The sequence below is a fragment of the Sorex araneus genome, chromosome 3 (assembly GCF_027595985.1).
Source record: "Sorex araneus isolate mSorAra2 chromosome 3, mSorAra2.pri, whole genome shotgun sequence".
Lineage (NCBI taxonomy): Eukaryota > Metazoa > Chordata > Mammalia > Eulipotyphla > Soricidae > Sorex > Sorex araneus.
In genome coordinates this window covers 227,709,808-227,727,993 of record NC_073304.1, presented here as the reverse complement: position 1 = coordinate 227,727,993, position 18,186 = coordinate 227,709,808, and the positions used below count along the sequence as shown (strand labels likewise).

The 18,186-nt window shown below is 60.0% G+C and overlaps 1 protein-coding gene across 1 annotated transcript in view; it reads left to right on the top strand.

Moving 5' to 3' along the window:
• The window catches only part of PRKCA (protein kinase C alpha), a 275,221-nt gene that overhangs the window by 118,125 nt on the left and 138,910 nt on the right, over positions 1-18,186 (top strand). The window contains exon 3 of the mRNA XM_004617983.2: positions 9,289-9,371. Coding sequence (XP_004618040.1) covers positions 9,289-9,371 — 83 coding nt within the window. The remainder of the gene's footprint in view (positions 1-9,288; positions 9,372-18,186) is intronic.

The following is an 18,186-nucleotide window of genomic DNA, read 5'->3' as shown; positions in this document are numbered from 1 at the left end:
GGTACGTGTCCGCTGCCGAGGGTCGGGGAAGCGTGCAGGCCGCCTTTCGGCCTCTCCCCTCGGCTGGAGTTTGTCTAACCTCAGGGAGCTCCGTCCACTGCTCGTTACCCCGTGTTTCCTGATAGAGGAAGAAGCGCTTTCCACATCCCTGCCGGGGGCAAGGTGCCCTCAGACACGGGGCTCGCTCGGAAGGGGGGTCGGAGAGGAGGGGCCCAAACTGCCCCCCTGGGCCTGTGCCCGTCTCCAGCCCGCAAAGGGAAGGGAAAGAAATGCACCCACGGGAGCCCTAGCAGAGAGTTGCACTTCTAACCCACGCCCTGCTCTGCCGGGAACCTGAGTCCCGGGGTTGCAGGGGGCAGGCGGGGGGCGGAGGCCAGCCACGAGCAGGGACCTAAAACAGCTCTGGAAAACGTGACAGCCCCAGAGGGACTGGGCTTGGCGGCTCTGCCCCGCCCGGTGTGGGTCAGGGCTGCGGGCCGTGCTGGTCGGGAACCGCAGGTTTTAGAGACCGTTTTGCCCCTTGGCGCTTGAAGGGAGAGGAAGAGGGAAGTGATTTTCCAGATGGTTTTGAAACCCTGACAGCGCGGCTGGGGTCTGGGCTTCACATCAGAACCTGGGACTTCCCCGCAAGTGCTTTCAAATGAGTCACGGACCCTTTGTTGTTGTTGTTTGTCCGTGAAAGAGACCTTGGCCCACCACTGAGGGATCCAGGCTGGGTTGTGGGGCGTTGCTGGCTGGACGCAGGAGGGTCTGTGGCTGAGAAGGGGGGTGTGGGGCCCAGCGTCACGAGGGCTGCCCGGGAGGGGGGCACTCCGGCCTGCCTGGGACTCTTACTCGGCATGTGCCAGCTGCAAGTGAACAGGGAGAGGGAGACAGCTCAGGATAGGAGAGTGAGTTTATTAGAAGCTCAGCGTGGAGGACACGCTGAGTCAGAAGAGAAAGACTCGGAGCCCTGTTTGCTGAGAGGGTCTCTCCTTTATCCTCTAAAGGTGGGCTACAAACTACATACATTCGTGGGTTTTTTTTTTTTTTTCATTTTGGGTCACACCCAGCAACCACAGGGGTTCCTCCTGGCTCTGCACTCAGGAATTCCTCCTGGCGGTGCTCGGGGGACCCTATGGGATGCTGGGAATCGAACCTGTGTCAGCCGCGTGCAAGGCAAACGCCCTCCCTGCTGTGCTATCACTCCAGCCCCACTGTGTACATTCTTAGCAGTGAAACAGATACAGGGGGGAATTGGCAAAAGAAAAGACAATCAATGCACCTTTCCCACATGGTACAGCCATCAGGCACCCAAAAGGAAAACAAACAGCTGGTGTCAGTCTGTCCCGCCCACTTGGTGTGGCCTTCAGGTGCCGTCTCCTGGGCACTCTCATCAATCTGGCGGGCTCAGTTCACTCCCAGAAATCCAGTGGGATGGTGGGCCCTTCACTCCCATCGATTGGGGTCATCACAGGGATGCTTCTCCCGCCCTTCTCTTGTTTCATTGAGGGGGTCCGTTTCGGTTTCTCAGTCCCCATCACATTGTCTTGATTTTCGTTACAGTTTCATGATTCTCATTACACACAGCTCCTTACGGGTCATTGCAGTGGCCGCCGTGAGGCCCTTCCCCCAGGTCACTCCCCTTCTCAGACCACCTGAATGCCCAACGTGGGTGTCCCTAGAATTCCCTCTGCTCGATTGCGTCCCGATTGCAGTGAACTACTGATGGCCGGCAACTCATCGCCTCAGTCTCTCGGACCCCCAGCAGACTCCCGACCTCCCACCCCAAGCCCCACTGGGTGTCTCGACATGAGTACGTGCGTGACCTGCCAGGGTGCAGTACTCGACTTGCCTACGATGGGAACCCTGTGTCAGTCCTGCGGTCATTCCCTGGCGTCCTCGTCCATCCTCGCTTGCCCTTGGACCCCGAATCCTCACAGCCCTGCCAGCCCGCAGGTTTCTCGGGGTCCCTGGCCGGGCTCACGGGTGCAGGGCCAGACTGGGCCCTCCGACCGGCCCGAACCGTCCAAAGCACTGATGGAGCAGTGTTAGGAGTTCAGGGATGGGGACACTCTTAGGCACACGCCTTCGGGGCAGATGTCAACAATGAAGAGCTCACGGGGTTTGGGCTTCTAGAACGGGAGATTGGACGCAAGGACGTTGTTAACAACTATGTGTCAGCCTCTAGCCGGTGTCTCTCCCCGTCTGTTGCCCATCCAGCCTGGGCAGTATCAGCAGGGGGTGGTGACCACTGAGGAGAGCGGGTTGGGGCCAGGGTTGAGAATGAGTCTCCCGGGACGGGGAGGAGACCGGGCACAGTCTCACCGTTCCAGGAAGGGTGTCCACGCTGGTTCCAGCGCAGAGTCGAGGGCCTCCGTTCTAATCCACGGAGACCGACGTTTTCATCGTCACACACATCTGAAACCAATTGTTTCTTTTTAACATGCAAATAGAACAGAAGCTCAGGTCATAGCTTTGTTTTCCCTTCCTTTCCCTACAACGCTGAAAACCCGGGGAGAGTTTTATTTCATTGTGTTCTGATGTGACGTTACCTTTTTGTTAATCCCTTCCAGCTAAGCAAGATTTAATTAAAACCATCTCACAGGATGGCAGGCCAGTTATGGATTTCTTGGGTTTTGTTCTTTTAGTAGTAATATTATTTTTACAATTATGATCTGGCCAGTCATGAGGGGTCGCCGCGCCCTTCTTGGAAAGAACCCCAAACTGACTGGTACCTGCTGTCTAATTGCTGACCACTGATGTAATAAGGCCAGTGCTAAAAATAGACCAGTATATAGCACAGCGGGTAGGGCCATTTGCCCTGCACTCGGCCAATCCGGGTTCGATTCCTCTGTCCTTCTCAGAGAGTCTGGCAAGCTACCGAGAGTATCCCGCCTACACGGCAGAGCCTGGCAAGCTCCCCGTGGCGTATTCGATATGCCAAAAACAGTAACAAGTCTCACAATGGAGACGTCACTGGTGCCCACTCGAGCAAATGGATGAGCAACGGGATGACAGTGCTACAGTGATTATGATTTTTAATTTTAAATGGGAGACGCAAGTTCAGAAGCAGCTCAGCCTCGGGGGCTCTGCCGAGTTAGACGAGGGAGTCGATTCTTCCTCTCTCCGGTTCAGGACTGGTCCTTTCTCCGGGCGGGTCCAGCCCACCCATCCGGTGTTCAGGGGATTTGGGTGCAGAGGCTCTGACCGTGACCTGAAATGGAAACGGCACGACCTCGACCTCGAGACTTGCGTAGGAGAGGAAATCCTTTCTGAGAGAGAAACGGGGAATATTATGTGTCACAGAGTCACGTTCCTGCTCCACAGATGGGAGTGAACGGGGAAAATCCCACTTCACAGGTGGATTATGTGGCAGGGACAGGGTTTGGGAAGAGGCCAGCTGGCACTCAGGAAGCCTCGGCTGGTAACGGTTCTCGACATGGACCGTTTGCCCGGGAGGTCAGAGGGGCGGGGTTCTCCTCCTCAGGGCAAGGAGGGGGGAGGCGTCCTTCGCCCTGACGTCTGAGCACTTCCTTTCCCTCCCCCCACCGTCCCATTCTGGCATGGACTCTGTCGAGAGTGACTCTGGTGCCAGCCCCCACAGTGCTCAGGGGCCATTCCCCGGCCCTGTGTTTGGGGGGCCAGGCAGTGCCCGAAACTGAACCTGGGCCTCCTGCATTCACAGCCTGTGCTCAGAGGTTGGTGCTTGGCACCGTCTCGCCTCTCCCTGGACTTAGAATGGGGTGCCGTGCCGGCACACACCTTTTCTTGGCTGGTCACAGAGACGCACAGGAAACGCACATGTCCAAAACTCTTAAGACGGTGGACCTGATTTCATAAGCATCACCCCAGAGGGTGGGGAGGGTGGGGGTGGGGGGTGGTGCTCATTTGGGTTTTGCTGTGTTAAAATGTACATACCACGTGCCGCCTTACCTTAGGAGGACCGTCCGTGGCGTTCTCAGCATCCACGGTTCTGGGCACTCTCTGTCTCCGGAGCACCCAGCACCTCATCAGCACTGATTCCTGCCCCCTCGCCAACCCCGAGCCCTGCTCACCCCTCCCCCGTGTTCTCTGTATGGATCTGACTGCGTTGGGAAACTTCCTAGGAGTGGAAGCATTCTGTTTTTTTTCTTTATTTTTGGTTTAATACTAAGTTTTATTGGGGGGTTTGGGGTGCACTTGGCAGTGCCCAGGCTTACTCCAGACTCTGTGCTGAGAGGCCACTCCTGGTGGAACCGGCTGACCGTAGATAGTGCCAGGGATGAAATCTAGGTCAGCTGTCTCCAGGGCCGGCACCTTATCTGCTGAACTACGGCTCCAGCCCCGCATCCTGGGTTTTTTTTCCACTGTCACTGTCATCCAGTTGTTCATCGATTTGCTTGAGCGGGCACCAGTAGCGTCTCTATTCTCCCAACCCTGAGGTTTTAGCAGCCTCTCCTTACTCATCTTTCCCACTGACTGGAGGCTCTTTCAGGGTGAGGGGAATGAGACCTATCATTACTGGTTTGGGCATGTCAAATATACCATGGGTAGCTTGCCAGGCTCCGACCATGTGGGCGGGATACTCTCAATAGCTTGCTGGGATCCCCGACACACACACACACCACCACCACCACCACCACCACCACCACCACCACCACCACCCCCTTGAGGCGGGGAGGGTTCTCACCCCCACCCCTCTTCGGGGGGTGGTCCCCGAGTGAGAACAGCCTGGCGTGGAGTCCCCAACATTTTATTAATTGGGGGTAAGAAGTTGGGCCAATCCTGCAGTGCCCAGGGCCTTTTCCCAGTGGTGCTCAAGAGAACAAGCCAAGCAGTGCTCAGGACAGATCCAAGATCAGCCGCAAGCAAGGCAAGTGCCCTGGCTCCAATACCATTATTTCTTTGCTGCTAAAAAGGTTAAAGTTGTCCTTTTTTAAAAAAAAAATTTTTTTTTGTAAAGTTGTTCGCAATGATTGTTTACATTCAGCATTCCAACACCAGTCCCACCACCATCACACCTTCGCCACCATTATTTTAAAATTCCCCAACTGCCACCCAACCTGCCCCAACAGCAGGCCCTAAATAATTTATTTTGTATTGCTCGTTATGAATAATTCGCTAAAAATGATCAAAAGAGATTTCCTTAGAAGAACACGTGTGAAGACGGTTGTATCTCACCCCCGAGCCACTAAGCCCTTGTAGAAGAGATTGCTAACATGTTGCTGAAGGCGGAGCCTTGTGTGCTGATGTCTTCTTAACCAAGATCTCTTGCCTTCTACTTTGTATCCCATCCCATGCAGTGAGCTACTCCTGGTGTATCAGTGGCATAGAGGATGAGATGTTGCGTGTCTGCTTGCTCCAGGGATTCTAAAATTTTGAGCGGGGTGAGAGAGCTGGAGTTGAATCTTTAACTGCGTGGTGACTCTGGGGTCTGGAGGCATCTCTGCAGCTTATGGATCTTTCTGGAGATTTATTTACGAGTTTCTGGGTTATGGCCAGTTAATGAGCTTCGATGGCGCCAGAGTCAGTTCATGGGCGTGACTGCCAGGCTTCTGGAAAAACAGGGGTGTGGGGGGAGGTTGCCCATCCCCGGCTGTGTGAGAGCCTTGGAGGTTTTGGTCACCGGACCTGCATACCTGAGGGCTTCAGCAGATTCATTCCTGGATGAGACTCATCCCGAGCCTGTGGAGTTTGGCCGTGAGCATGGCGGCAATTCAACTAAGGAGTTTTTCGGCTGCCGGGGCCCTGTTTGGGCTGGTGGTGGGCTCACCCCCTCCCCCACCCTCCCAGGTGCCCCGGATATGAGACTTGGGCCTGGTTCAGGGTCTGGAGGCATCTCTGCCTCTTCTTTTATTTTTTTAAGCTAGTGAGTGGGAGTGGGTGGGGGGAGTCCCAGTGATTCTCAGCCGACCTGGTAGGTTGGTTTAATGAGACAGGATGTGATGCTGCTCAGGTCCCGCAGTGCCAGAGACCACAAGGGCCAGGGCTGACCGTGCTCGACCCGTCCCCCCCCCCCGCCCCGGCTGGCTCCCTCTCCTGGCCCCCTGCATGTTGCCCTCCGGGTCTGGCTGGCTTTCCCTTCCCCACACACCTTCCACGTCTGCCTCCATCACAGCTGTGTTGGGACTCCCTCCCTTTGTAGGCCAGCGGAGGCGCCAGGGAGGATGTACCGGCCAGGCGGGCTGGTAGTGCCCAGTTCCAGGGTCAGCACCCCCCCCCCGCCAGGGGCTCTGTGGGCAACGCTGCCCAGTCACTCAAGTGAGACTTTGCTCTCTGCTCCTGGGCGCTCTCTGGGAGGTGTTCTGGACTTGACCTTGGGAGAAGCAAATGTCCCACGTTCTCCGGGGACCACGCCACGTTGTGTGACCTCCCTGGGGTGGGTGCAGGGCGACCGACAGACATTTCTCTTGCGCTGGCCTTTCAGAGGTGTCCCGGTGACCGTGAGTGGCTGTGGGGACTCCCTCTCACTGACGTCGCCCTGGGCTGTGCCACGATTGATTGCTGTGGGGTGTGACGGCTCCAGGACCTGTCACCGCTGCCCCCCACCCCACGTGGCACCCCCCCTACCACCAACACACACACACACACACACACGCACACACGCACACACACACACAGGCACCAGCAGCCTTCGGGCTGTGCCCCGGGAGGGTCCCTGGCCCTTGCTTCAGGTCCCCTCCGCGCGGCCTCGTTTCCTGCAGCAGCTCCGTGCCAACCTCGTGGAACGTTGTCCTGAGTTCAAGGACATTAGAGAAAAGCTCCGAGGCCTTTGCCTTCCAGCCACTGAGGGGTCACCTCCCAGGCGCCAGGCCCGGCTTCCGGTGGGTGGCTCTGGACTCACTGACCTGTGTGCAGGTTTCTGGGAGGCTGACTCTGTGTCCAGGCACTGCCCGCCCCCAGCCCTAGCTGAGTACCTCCCCATCCCCCAACCCCCGCCCCCTGGCCAGGATGCAGGAACCTGCTTTTCTCTCCTTCGTCACCCGGAGCCCCTGATACTTCCCGGTGGCTCTCTGGACCACCCCCCACCCCGCCTTCTCTCCTCTCCCTTCCTCTTGGGCTGGTCCCACCCCCATTCACCCCCATCTGGCCATAAATCAGGAGAAGGGGCTGGTCCCGCCCCCGGGGAGGCCTGGCAGAGGTGAGGGTGGTAGAGGGGAGATACTTACCACCCCTTGCTCCCCCGCCCCGGGAATTGTACTGAGCTTGAGGGTCTGGTGTGTCTTAAGATGATTGGAAAGAAGGTTTTTGGTTTTGAGACCTGCTGGAGAAAACCCTTCCAGCGGGAGATGCCTAATTGCATAAACGGGCGCCCGGGGACAGGCAGGACGGCTTTCCCCCAGCCCGAGGTCCTACCGAGGCACGATGAATGCTGGGCCCGGCTTGGCACACCTGCAGGCAGAGGAGATCTTTCCCTGGGTGATTTTCCTGGGTGACCCCCCACCCCCACCCTGGGGTGCCTCTGCCCGGAGGTCACACACCCGCCCTGCAAGCCTCCGTCTCCCCAGGCCTTCGGTGATGCTCAGACAGACCCGATCCACTGGATGCATAAGTTGGGGGGTCCCAGGTTCTCTCTTCCCATTAAAGCGCCCCTCCCCCCCACCTCGGGCACAGGGAGGAGGGCAGAGTGCTCCGGGGACCCGTGGCCGTCGGGAATTCTCTTTAGAACCTGCAGGCGTGAACGAGGACAGAGCCCGGGAGAGTGAGAGGCTGAGGTGGGCTCATGGGTCTGAGCTCCGCCCAGGGGACACCCCTCCTTAGGACGGCACTGCTAGGCCCCTTCCCGCTGCCCTGCCCGGCACAGGCTCTCTCAGGCACCCTCTCCGGTGCACACCCCCTCCTCATCCACCTCTGTCTACCCGCCACCCACCTTCCCTTTTGTTTTCTAGAAAAAAGCACTTTCGGGGCTAGAGCAGTAGGAGGGAGGGCAAGAGACTGGCGTGAGCATTTGAGCCGAGAGTGCAGGTTAGCAGGAGTCGAGATTTTGTGGGAGTTTGATTTCAAGCTTTTGGGGAAGGGCTGAGCAGCTGTCATCATCATCATCACCATCATCACCATCATCACCATCAGCATCAATATCAATCATCATCATCATCATCATCATCATCATTTTCTGTATTCTCCCATAGGAATCCTTTGGGGGCTGGGGGCAGTGTAACTCAGGGGGAGGGTCCATGCTGTGTCTGTGCAAGGACGGGGGTTTGATCCTCAGCATCGCAGCAGAACAAAAATCTGAGCAATTTTTCAGGGTTGGTTCTTTCTTTTAAAAACTGTAGTCGCTGTATTTTGAGCTTCAGATGTATTTAGGAAAGTCACTTGAAGCATGAAAATAATTGCCGGGCGCTGAGTTTGGGGAGGTTCTCAAAGACATCCCCCCCAACACACACACACACACACACACACACACACACACACACACACACACACACACACACACACACACACACACACACACACACACACACACACACACACACACACACACACACACACACACACACACACACACACACACCCGGTGGCAGCATCCGCTCCCTGGCTTTCCCTCATTTCAGGGGGTTCTCCTCCGCCAGTTGGGTCTGCGCCGTTCTCAAAGACATCCCCCCCAACACACACACACACACACACACACACACACACACCCCCCGGTGGCAGCATCCGCTCCCCGGCTTTCCCTCATTTCAGGGGGTTCTCCTCCGCCAGTTGGGTCTGCGCCTGCATGCGTTGGGAATTCTGCGGAAGAGGCTCTGCCGTCCACATTTAGGAATACCTATCTATTATTCAGAGCTGTGTTAATATTTGATTTCGCCTACGGGGGATAACATTTATAACTCGGTGTGTGCGGAGAACGGTGCAGGAGATTTTTAAGTACTGACGTCTGGTGGTTTTGCCTTGAGAAACGGTCTGTTCTCAGGCTTGTCTTCGGGGGAAGAGTAGCTGTGGACCCGTGTTCTCTGCCTTTGCCCCACCCACAGTCTGGTGTTGTCCAGCGCCCTGGTCCCCGGGTCGGCCGCCAGAACCGAGGTGACTGGTGGGATTCAGTCTGCATGCCCCAAGGGGCGGCCCCGGCCCACGGCCCCACAGTGGAAGGTCCCCGTGGATGTCAGGGCTGGTGTGTGTGATTTGCTCTCCAGCCGAGTGGACCCCCAGTGTTGCTGGGGTGGGGTGGGGGTGGGGTAGGGTCGGGGTGTCCAGTTGCTGTTCCTGGAGATTCCGTCAAGAGTGAAGCGGATTCCGGACAGCGCACAGAGGGCGTTTGGCCGCAGAGCCCGCGGAGGAAGCATCGGCCACTCTAATTCCACTTCTCCTTTTTCTTCTCTCCACCAGTTTGCTGTTTTGTGGTTCACAAGAGGTGCCATGAATTTGTTACGTTTTCCTGCCCGGGTGCGGATAAGGGACCCGACACGGATGTAAGTAGTCCGGACGCTGGGGACGGGCCACGTGCACGCCGGTGTCGGGGTGGAATTCCTCGAGATGCTTTGCCGGGCCGGGGTGGCGTCTCCCCTCCCTGGGGGCCCTGGTCAGCTGAGTCTCACGTCACTGGGGCCTACACAGCTGGACGGTCCCCCTGAGTGCCCCCGTGGGTCACGCCTCCTGTTGTACCCTCAGGCGGGGTGGGGGAGGCAGGCTGCGTCCTGTCTCCACAGTGTCCACGTGCACAAGCGCACCCTGCCTGGCTCTTTCCCCGAGACCTCGACGGGTTTCACCCCCAACGTGGGGCGCCTTCCCCCTGCCTGCCAGGGCTTTTCTTAACTCACGGGAGCCCCGTGGCTTCCGGCCCACGCAGCCACCGTTCTGGGGTGCTGTGTACGCCCCGTCACTGCCTTTCCGCTCTGCGTCACCCACGCGGCAGTGGGTGGAGGGAGTTTTTAGCACCTGTTTGAGCAACTGCGCTCCGGAGTGGCCGCGTGCGGGCTTAGAATTGCGTCTGACTCGATGGAGCGTTTCTGTCGTGTCTCTTGATGACTGAGAAAGGGCCTAGGCGAGGGGGCCATTCGGCGGCCCGGGAAATTATTGGGGCTGGCCCGAGGGATGGGGAGGCGCTGGCCGGAGACGGGCAGTTCCTCTCTCTGGAGCGGAGGTCGGGGAGAGCCCTTGGTTCTAGTCCGAATCGCCTTATGGGCACTGAGGGTGACCCTTTCCGCTGGCGCACGTTGGCTTGGGGAAACTGACTCCAGAGTCACAGACAGCAGTGTAGACATTGTAGACTACAGCATCGGGTAGACATTGTCCCTTCCTGGAAGATGGCATCTCCACGGGGATGGCGGGGATGCGTGGCCGGTTCACACGTGCATGTGTTTTGTTTGAACCCCGGCAGCGAAGGGACTTGCTGTCGCCCATCCGCGTTTAGAACGGGCCGAGCACCATTGCGGAGGCTCACGGAGGCAGCGCCTGGGCTGGGAGTTGGGGGGCTCCAAGCCACCCCTTTCCCGCCGAGTCCCACACACCCAGGAGCCTGACGACCCGCAGGCCTGGGCACTTGGGCACTGAGTGGCTGAGCGACAGAAGGGGGAACCTACTCGGGCGTGTCCGCGCCTGCGTCCTCAGGATGCCGTCTCCCTCCCAGGGGGCGCCCGAGCGAGATGCACCGAGCACTTGCTGCGTCTCACAGCCTCGGGGTGCGAGGGGGAGCCCCGGAGATGGAGCTTCGGGGTCCTCCTCCTCCCCACGGAGGGCAGAGCACTGAGGAACGGGAGCACCGCGCCCAGCTCACTGCAGCCGGGGGTCTCGGAGCCGGAGGTTCTGTGGGAAGACCATCAGGGTGACCTACACTGGCCCTCCAGCGGCAGGGGCGCAGCCCAGCTGGGAAGGGGGCCTGCGACGGCGCGGGGCTGGACGGGGTTGCTCCACGTGCTGCAAAGTGGGCACGGATGGACGGCGGCGAGGCCCTGGGCTCCCTGCATCGGAAGGGGACACGGGGGGGGGGGGGCTCTGTCCGCCCCTCCACTGGGCTGGGCGTGTCTCCTTACCCTGTGCATTTCCGCCAGCCGCCCCGGGGAGAGCTGCTGGCCTCGGCGACGCTCATGGTCCCCAAACCGGGACACCAGGAGAAGCCCGGCCAAACAGGACCCTCGCTTCCGGCCCGGGTGCAGCGGCGTGGCCGGGGATGCCCTGGGGGGGGGCGGTGGCGGGGGCGCTGGGGGCGGAAGCTGAGCGCGGCGGCTCCCCGCACCCAGAGCCCGGAGCTGAGCCAGAGGCCCGGGCAGCGCGGAGCCCTGGTCGCCCCAGCGCACGGCGGAGCGAACAGAAAAGGCAGCTCCTTGTTTAAAATTCAACATTTCAAAGCTGCTTCGGCAACACAGCGCCAAACACTTAAAATAAATCCAGAGATAAATTTAATTAGCCGAGCCACTCTGCCGCGCCCGACTGTGCTCTTGGCATGTAGCGCGGAAGTGAGGCGGCCGCGTGTGCGCCGCCCGGTGAGCTGCCCAGCCCCTACCCAGATCCTTCTGGTGCTTCTGGAGCGAGGGAGAGTCATGTCCCCCCCACCCCCCCCCCCGTGAGCACTGGAGACAGGAGCAGGCAATGGAAACTTGTGTTTCGTGGCTCAGACTGGTCCCGGCATGGGAGTTGGGGGGAGTCCAGGCCCCCAATACCGTTCCAGACCCACGACCCTAGGGCCAAGCATGAGGCTCCTCAGCCCTTCAGTCAGTGCCTGTTTGTTTGAGGGCTGCCTGTGGGCAGGGCTGTCCCAGGGATCTCTCGTGGAAGGACAAGCTAAGTGTGCAGAGGTACCCACCCTCTCATCCGGCATCAGACCCTGGCATGGCGGGGGGTGGGGCGGGCAGCCTTTGAGCTGTGCTGAACTGAAGTAGGTAGCAAGAGGGGTCCTTTCCGGAGGGCTTCTTGGAGGTGGTAGCATGGACTTAACATTCTTTGCAAACTTAAAAAAAAGTTTTGTTTTTTTTTTTATTAAGGCGCCCTGATGTAGAAAGTTTTAGAGTTGGGTGTTCGATATACCGTGTTTCAGCACCCATCCCACCACCAGCGTCTTCTTCCTCAGTGACCCAGGTGCCCCATCCGCTAGCCTACCCCCTTTGCCGGCACATTTCTTTAAGCCGGGCTCTCGTGTTTTGCATCTCCTATTTTCGGCATTGTTGATGCTACAGTTTGGGTGTTTCACTCTCCCACTCCCCTAAGAGAGAATGTGATGTGTTAAAGTCGGGGGGATGCTGAGATTCCCCCAGACCCCAGAGCCTAGGGAGGAGGAAGAGGAGGACAGAGAGGGGGGAAGAAAGAGAGAGAAGGAGAGAGGGGAGAGAGAGAAGGAGAGAGAGGAGAGAGAGAAGGAGAGAGAGAAGAGAGAGAAGGAGGGAGGGAGAGGGAGAGGGAGGGAGGGAGAGGGAGAGAGAGGAAGAGAGGAGAGAGAGACAGAGAGGAGAGAGAGACAGAGGAGAGGAGAGAGAGAGGAGAGAGAGAAGGAGGGAGGGGGAGGGAGGGAGAGGGAGAGAGGGGGAAAGAGGAGAGAGAGACAGAGAGGAGAGAGAGACAGAGAGGAGAGAGAGGAGAGGAGAGAGAGGAGAGGAGAGGGAGGGGGAGGGAGAGGGAGAGAGGAGACAGAGAGAGAGAGAAGAAAGAGAGGAGAGAGAGAAGGAGAGAGTTAGAGAAAGAGTTAGAGAGAGAGAGAGAGAGAGAGAGAGAGAGAGAGACCGACCCCTCTTGCCAGCTTTTACCAGCGGGTGACGCCCCTTCTCACGTTTGTCCTGCTGACGCAGGGAATTGTCACCTCTTGCCCAGCGCTGCCCCGCAGGGCACGTACGCGTGGGGTGGGGAACAATCACATCAGGGGGCTCTGCTCTCTGGCCACGCGGCCGGAGTCTCCCCCTCAGCGTTTCCCTGGGAAGCCGGTGCTGGGTTCCGAGTCCCCCCCACCCCCCCTCCCCGCCACTCGGCCCCGGGGGCCTTCCTCACCCTCAAGGAGGTGCTTGGAAGCCTCAGGAACCCCGGAGAACGTCCTTGTTTCGGGGAAACAGTCGCGCCCTCCTCGTTGCTAATTTTGCGGGGCAGTGGGTGGCCGCCCGCCCGCCCGGACGCACCACGCTCGCGGCAGTGCAAGTCTTGCCCGCTGGGGAGGCGCTCCCGCTACTTTGGCGACAAATTCATTTAGCCGGGAGTTAAAAATAGCCTGGCAGCTCCGAGGAGCCCCGGGGAGGATGGGGTGGGGGTGGGGGGAGGGGCCCCTTCTCTCTGCCTCCCGCCCCCAGCCCACCCTGGGCCTGAGTGGGCAGAGGCGGAGGGGCGACTGGGTCTGGACTCGGGTGGGGCGGCTTCTGCAGGGGACCAGATGAGCGGCCTTGGAGGCGGGGGTGGGGGGGGGCTGTCCCCTGCTGCCCACCGGAAGCAGAGTTCCGACCGACCTGGGCCCACACTCGGGTTCCTGGGGCTGGAAATCCTGGGTTGTTCCCTGTTGGTGTCTGGCCCAGACTCCGAAGAGCTGGCAGGTGCGCAGAGAAGGGGTAGGTGCGGGTCTGAACCCCGTTTGGCCACCTTGCGGGTCTGAGCTGGTCTGGGGCAGCGGGTGAGACCCCAGTGAGCCCCGGGCAGGTCCGTGCTGCCCCCTCCCCCGGTTCAGAGGCTAAGTGAGGCCTTGGCCTCGCAGGCAGCCGGCCCTGCGTCCCTCCCTGCCACCTGCCACGTACAGGCCCCCGAGGAGGCAGCCAGAGTGTCCCCTCGGCCTGGGGCCCCAGAATAAGCCCTGCGCACAGCTGCAGGCGGCCCCAAACCAGACAGCAGCAGCCTGGAGAGGGTGGGTGGGTGGCAGGTCCAGATCGGAGACAGTCCTGGTGGTTCCCGACGTCTTCCTCATCAGGTGTCTGCGATGCTCTGGGGGACGGGCGGAGCTTCAGCTGGGGGCGTTGGGGGCTATACCCTCTGCGGGGCTTGGGGGGCGCAGAAGGGGGTCCGTTCTCAGCCCCAGCCTCTTGGGGGTGTGACCTCACGCCTGCCCTCTCTCCACGCCACCGCTCACCCCTGCTTCTTCATTCCTCACCCTCAGAAACGTCTCTCCAGCGTGTTCTCCCGCAGGAGAAAGGGTAGTAGCTGGCGCTGGCCCTCGGGTGGCCGATGACCCAGGGCCGGCGTCCCCCACATCAGAGCCAAGCCGCCCGTCGTGGCTCGGACGGTTCCCACGGGTCACACCGGAGAACGGGCATGAGCACCACGGTGCAGGCGGAGCTCGGGGGAACCCAGGGGGCGACCGATCACGCTGAAGCTTGCAGGTCAGCCCCCGGGGCTCCCTCCTGGGTGGAGTGGGGTGGTCCGAGCTGCCCCACAGAGGGGTGAGGGCCCGGAGGCGCGTGGGAGCCAGCTCGGGTTCCTGAGGAGGTGGGTGGCGCGAAGATGGAAGCAGGTGCCTCGCACGCCCGAGCCCTGTGGGTCCGGGAAGCACCGAGCCCACCAGACCCGCCCCACCAGGCCCGCCCCGCAGAAGCCAGGATCGTCGGGGTGGCCCTAGACCCGGGTGGGGGACACCCTCTTCTCCCAACAGCGCAAGGTCATTGTCTCAGACCAGGACTCGAGAGCCCTCAGCCTCGCGCCCGCGTTTCCCCGAGCTGCGGTCGGAGCCCCTTCCCGCGCGTGTCCCTGCCTCGCCTTGCCCGTGGGCTGGCTTTGCTGCTGAACGGATTCCTAGGAGACTCGGGACAAGGCCATGGCAAAAAAAAATATAAATAAATAAAGAAAGAAAGAACATGCAGAGGCCGGGAGAAAGGAGGAAGATTTATGGCGGAGTCTCTGGCTTGCAGTTATCACTGTGACATTTATTTATTTACCGAGCGATTAAGGGCCCAAACCAATCCTAACAATCAAATGAACCCGTGTCCTGGGAGTTCCGTAGAGGCTTTTAGTGGAGGGTAAGAGGCGAAGCAAGTGGCCCCCCCTACTCACCCACCCCCCCGGCCAGCATTCCTGCTCTGTGGTCGTCCACCAAGCAAGCCCCCCGCTCGGCCGGGGACCCCCGGGAGGTGCGCTGGGCGGGGCTGGGCTTCCTGTCGAGTCCGTCCGCTTGCTCAGCCGGCGGGTGATTCAGCAGAGTCCCCTGACATATTTATTTTGGAGCGCGAGGCGGGCCGCAGGGCCAGACCGCAAGCAGGCTCCCCTGGCCGCTGGAGAGGCTCCAGCCCCACGCGGCGTCACTCGGTGGGTTGTTGCGTCGCTCTCCCAGACAGTCCCCTTGACGTGGACGCGGCGTCCAGCCCCGTGTCCACCCGAGTCCTTGTGTTCTCGGCTGCTCCCCGCGGCGAGCATCCCCCCCCCCACTCTCCCAGCCCAGTGCTCACCCAAGACCACCAGGGAGGGTCTCCCCGACCCCGTCTCCCACGCTGACCCCCACGCTCTTGCCCGTCCCACCAGCTCACGCCCCAGGACTGCCCAGCGGCCCTCCCCGCGGTCCCACTCTCCCCTCGGCCACACAAGGCAGGCCGGGCACTAAGCACACAGCCCGAATCCACGCCTGCTCCCGCCGGCTCCTCCAGGGCCTCCAGCAAGGTCACACCAGATGGCCGCTGGCCCGGAGGAGGCCTGGGTTCGGCCTGACCTGGGCTGGCCTCGGTCCATCTTTCCGGGAGCACACGCCATCAGGCGCCCAGATGCCCGCTTGCCCCATGCTTCCTGGCGTTGCAGGGGACCAGCCCAGAGTCTGCAAGACTGGATTAGTCCACGCTCTCCAGAAACTCAGGTTCTTCTTCTTCTTTTTTTTTTTTTTTAACTTTTGCTTTTTGCGTCACATCCAGTGATGCTCTGGGGTTCCTCCTGGCTCTGCACTCAGAAATTCCTCCTTGCAGTGCTCGAGGGAACCCTATGGGATGCTGGGAATCGAACCCGGGTCAGCCGCGTGCAAGGCAAATGCCCTCCCCGCTGTGCTATCGCTCCAGCCCCCTCTCTAGAGACTCGGCCAATATTCTGTGTTTGTGAGAGAGAGAAAAAGAGACAGACAGACAGACTGACGACTGACTCATGAGATGTGCCCGTGGCCCAGCGGTGCCCGGTGATTAGGGCAGGCCAGAGCCACGTAGTGTCCATGTGACCCGAAGGGCGGCAGGCTGGAGGCACCCACAGCACCGGTGTGGCAGACTGAGGTCCAGGGCAGGGTCTCGGCCACGTCCTCAATGGCAGAAAGCTTGTGGCTGACGCTGTCAGTCTTTCCGCCCAGGTCTCCGTCGGGGAGGGCGGTGGGCTTGGCACCCTCTGAGATGTTTGTCTCAGCCCCACACCCCCTCGCAGACACACCCTAGTGTGTTTGCCCGAGGCTCTGGGCAGCCCTGGCGTGGCAGCATCGCCGTGGACTCAGCCGTCCAGGCCCTCCGAGGGGCGTGGGCCCCGGGAGGGCTGAGTCACCGCCGGGCCGTTCCCTCCGCAGTTGACCACGGAAAGTCTGGTTTGAATTATGCTTTAATACTTTCCCCTGCATCTTATTCACGGCTGTGTCCCCGCGCCCCGGCGCGAGGTCTGACTCACGGCGGGCCATCATTCATGCTCGGGGAGCCACGCACGCTCGGAGGAAGCGAAGGCGCTGGCGCCAGACAGCCCGAAAAATCACTTCCTTTGTTGGAGGAGAATACCTATCAGACATTTCACGGGACGCGGAGATCAATCAAAGTCACTTCCTGATGGCAAGATACTATCTTTAGGAAGTGAATTTCTTCAAACACTCTTTTTTTTTTTTTTCTTTTTCTTTTTTCCCCCTCCCCTTGAGAGACTCCTTCCATGCCCGGGAGTCGAAACTCAGCCATCCTGATGCCTGTCTATTTTGCAGGTGCCAAGTACAGGAGCGCAGTGGGGGGTGGCGGTAGGTGGGTGGGGGAACGTTTTATTGTTCAGGGTTGAAGCAAAGTCCAAGCCATGAAAAGGAAAGGCCGGGTCTGGCCGCTGCCTGTTTGCGATCTGATATTCCTTGAAGCCTTTGCTCATTGCACAGTTCATCGGGCCGGGCTCCAGCTGAGCGAATCCCCGGTCGAGAGGGAGAGGAACATTCAGGAGCACAAGCCACGCCCCCAGCTCTTCCCTGAGCCTCTTTCCAGCAGGAAGATACGATGACCCGGGTCATGGGTCCCGGGCAGATAACACGGACTCGGGCTCTTGTGTCCGCATGGGCTGTAAAGTGACCGTCGCTGTGAGTCCAGCGGACACCGGGCCACCACGCATCACTGCGATGCGTCATACCTGGCCCGGGAACGTCGCCACCCTCCCAGCCACCCCGCCACGTCCCGGTATTGGGGAGCTTTGGGCTGTGTTTGTCACCCTACTCCGGCCCACTGCGTGTCCGAGCACCGGCCTGTGTGATCTGGGCCCAGGCAGGAAACGGCAAGCCCACGTCTGAGGTGGGAATTTCTCACGCTCGTGGGAACTGCGCTCGCAGGAGTGTGCTGTGGGACGAGATTCCGAAGTGCACAGACACCCGAGAGTTTCCCCGCCCCACGGAGGGTCTGTGTTTGCTTCCTGTCGCATAAACACCCACCGCCACCACCCCGCCCCGGACTTACCTGCCTGGAACCCCACACCTCTCCCAAAGGCCATGTGCGGGTCAGCTCGCTGGCTGCCCTTTGCACTTCTCGGGCCGGAGTGACCCTGGGGCAGAGACGTTTCGGCCCTGAGCACTTCCTGCCTGCGCGCCATCTGCGGCCGTGTGCGGGAGGAGGGTGGCTCTCCGTGTCTAGATATTAGGCTGCATCATGACTCATTTGTTCCTAAACAGGTCGTTCTCCCGTTACTAAAATTAATCACAAAGGACCAGGGAAGCTGGAAAAACGCAGAGGAGTTCACACAAGCAGGTCTTAAAATTAGCAAGGCAGGGCCGCTCGCTGCCGCGTGCGCGGGTGCGCCCGGACCGAGAGGGTCCACGTCAGTCTGGTTTTCCGTGACGACTCCAGCACGTGGACGCACCCGTCCCGTGTGGGACTGAGGCGGGGGAGGCAGGAGAAAAGCGGGGGAACTTGAAAATTGAAAGAGGCCTCCACCCAGGACTTGAGACGGCCTCCGGAAAGGAAGCCAGGGCTAGGACAGGGACCGAATCCTGGCTTGAGATAGTACTGGCCCACCCCGGTTCAAATACCCATCCCCATCCAGTCCCCCGAGCACAGAGCCAGGAGTAGCCCCTGAGCATAGCAAAGTGTGCCCCTCCCCCCAACCTCACCAAGTAACAGAAGTGAAGCAAGAGCGATAGTATAGCAGGTAGGGCGTTTGCTTTGCACGAGGCCAACCTGGGTTCGATCCCCGGCATCCCCTATG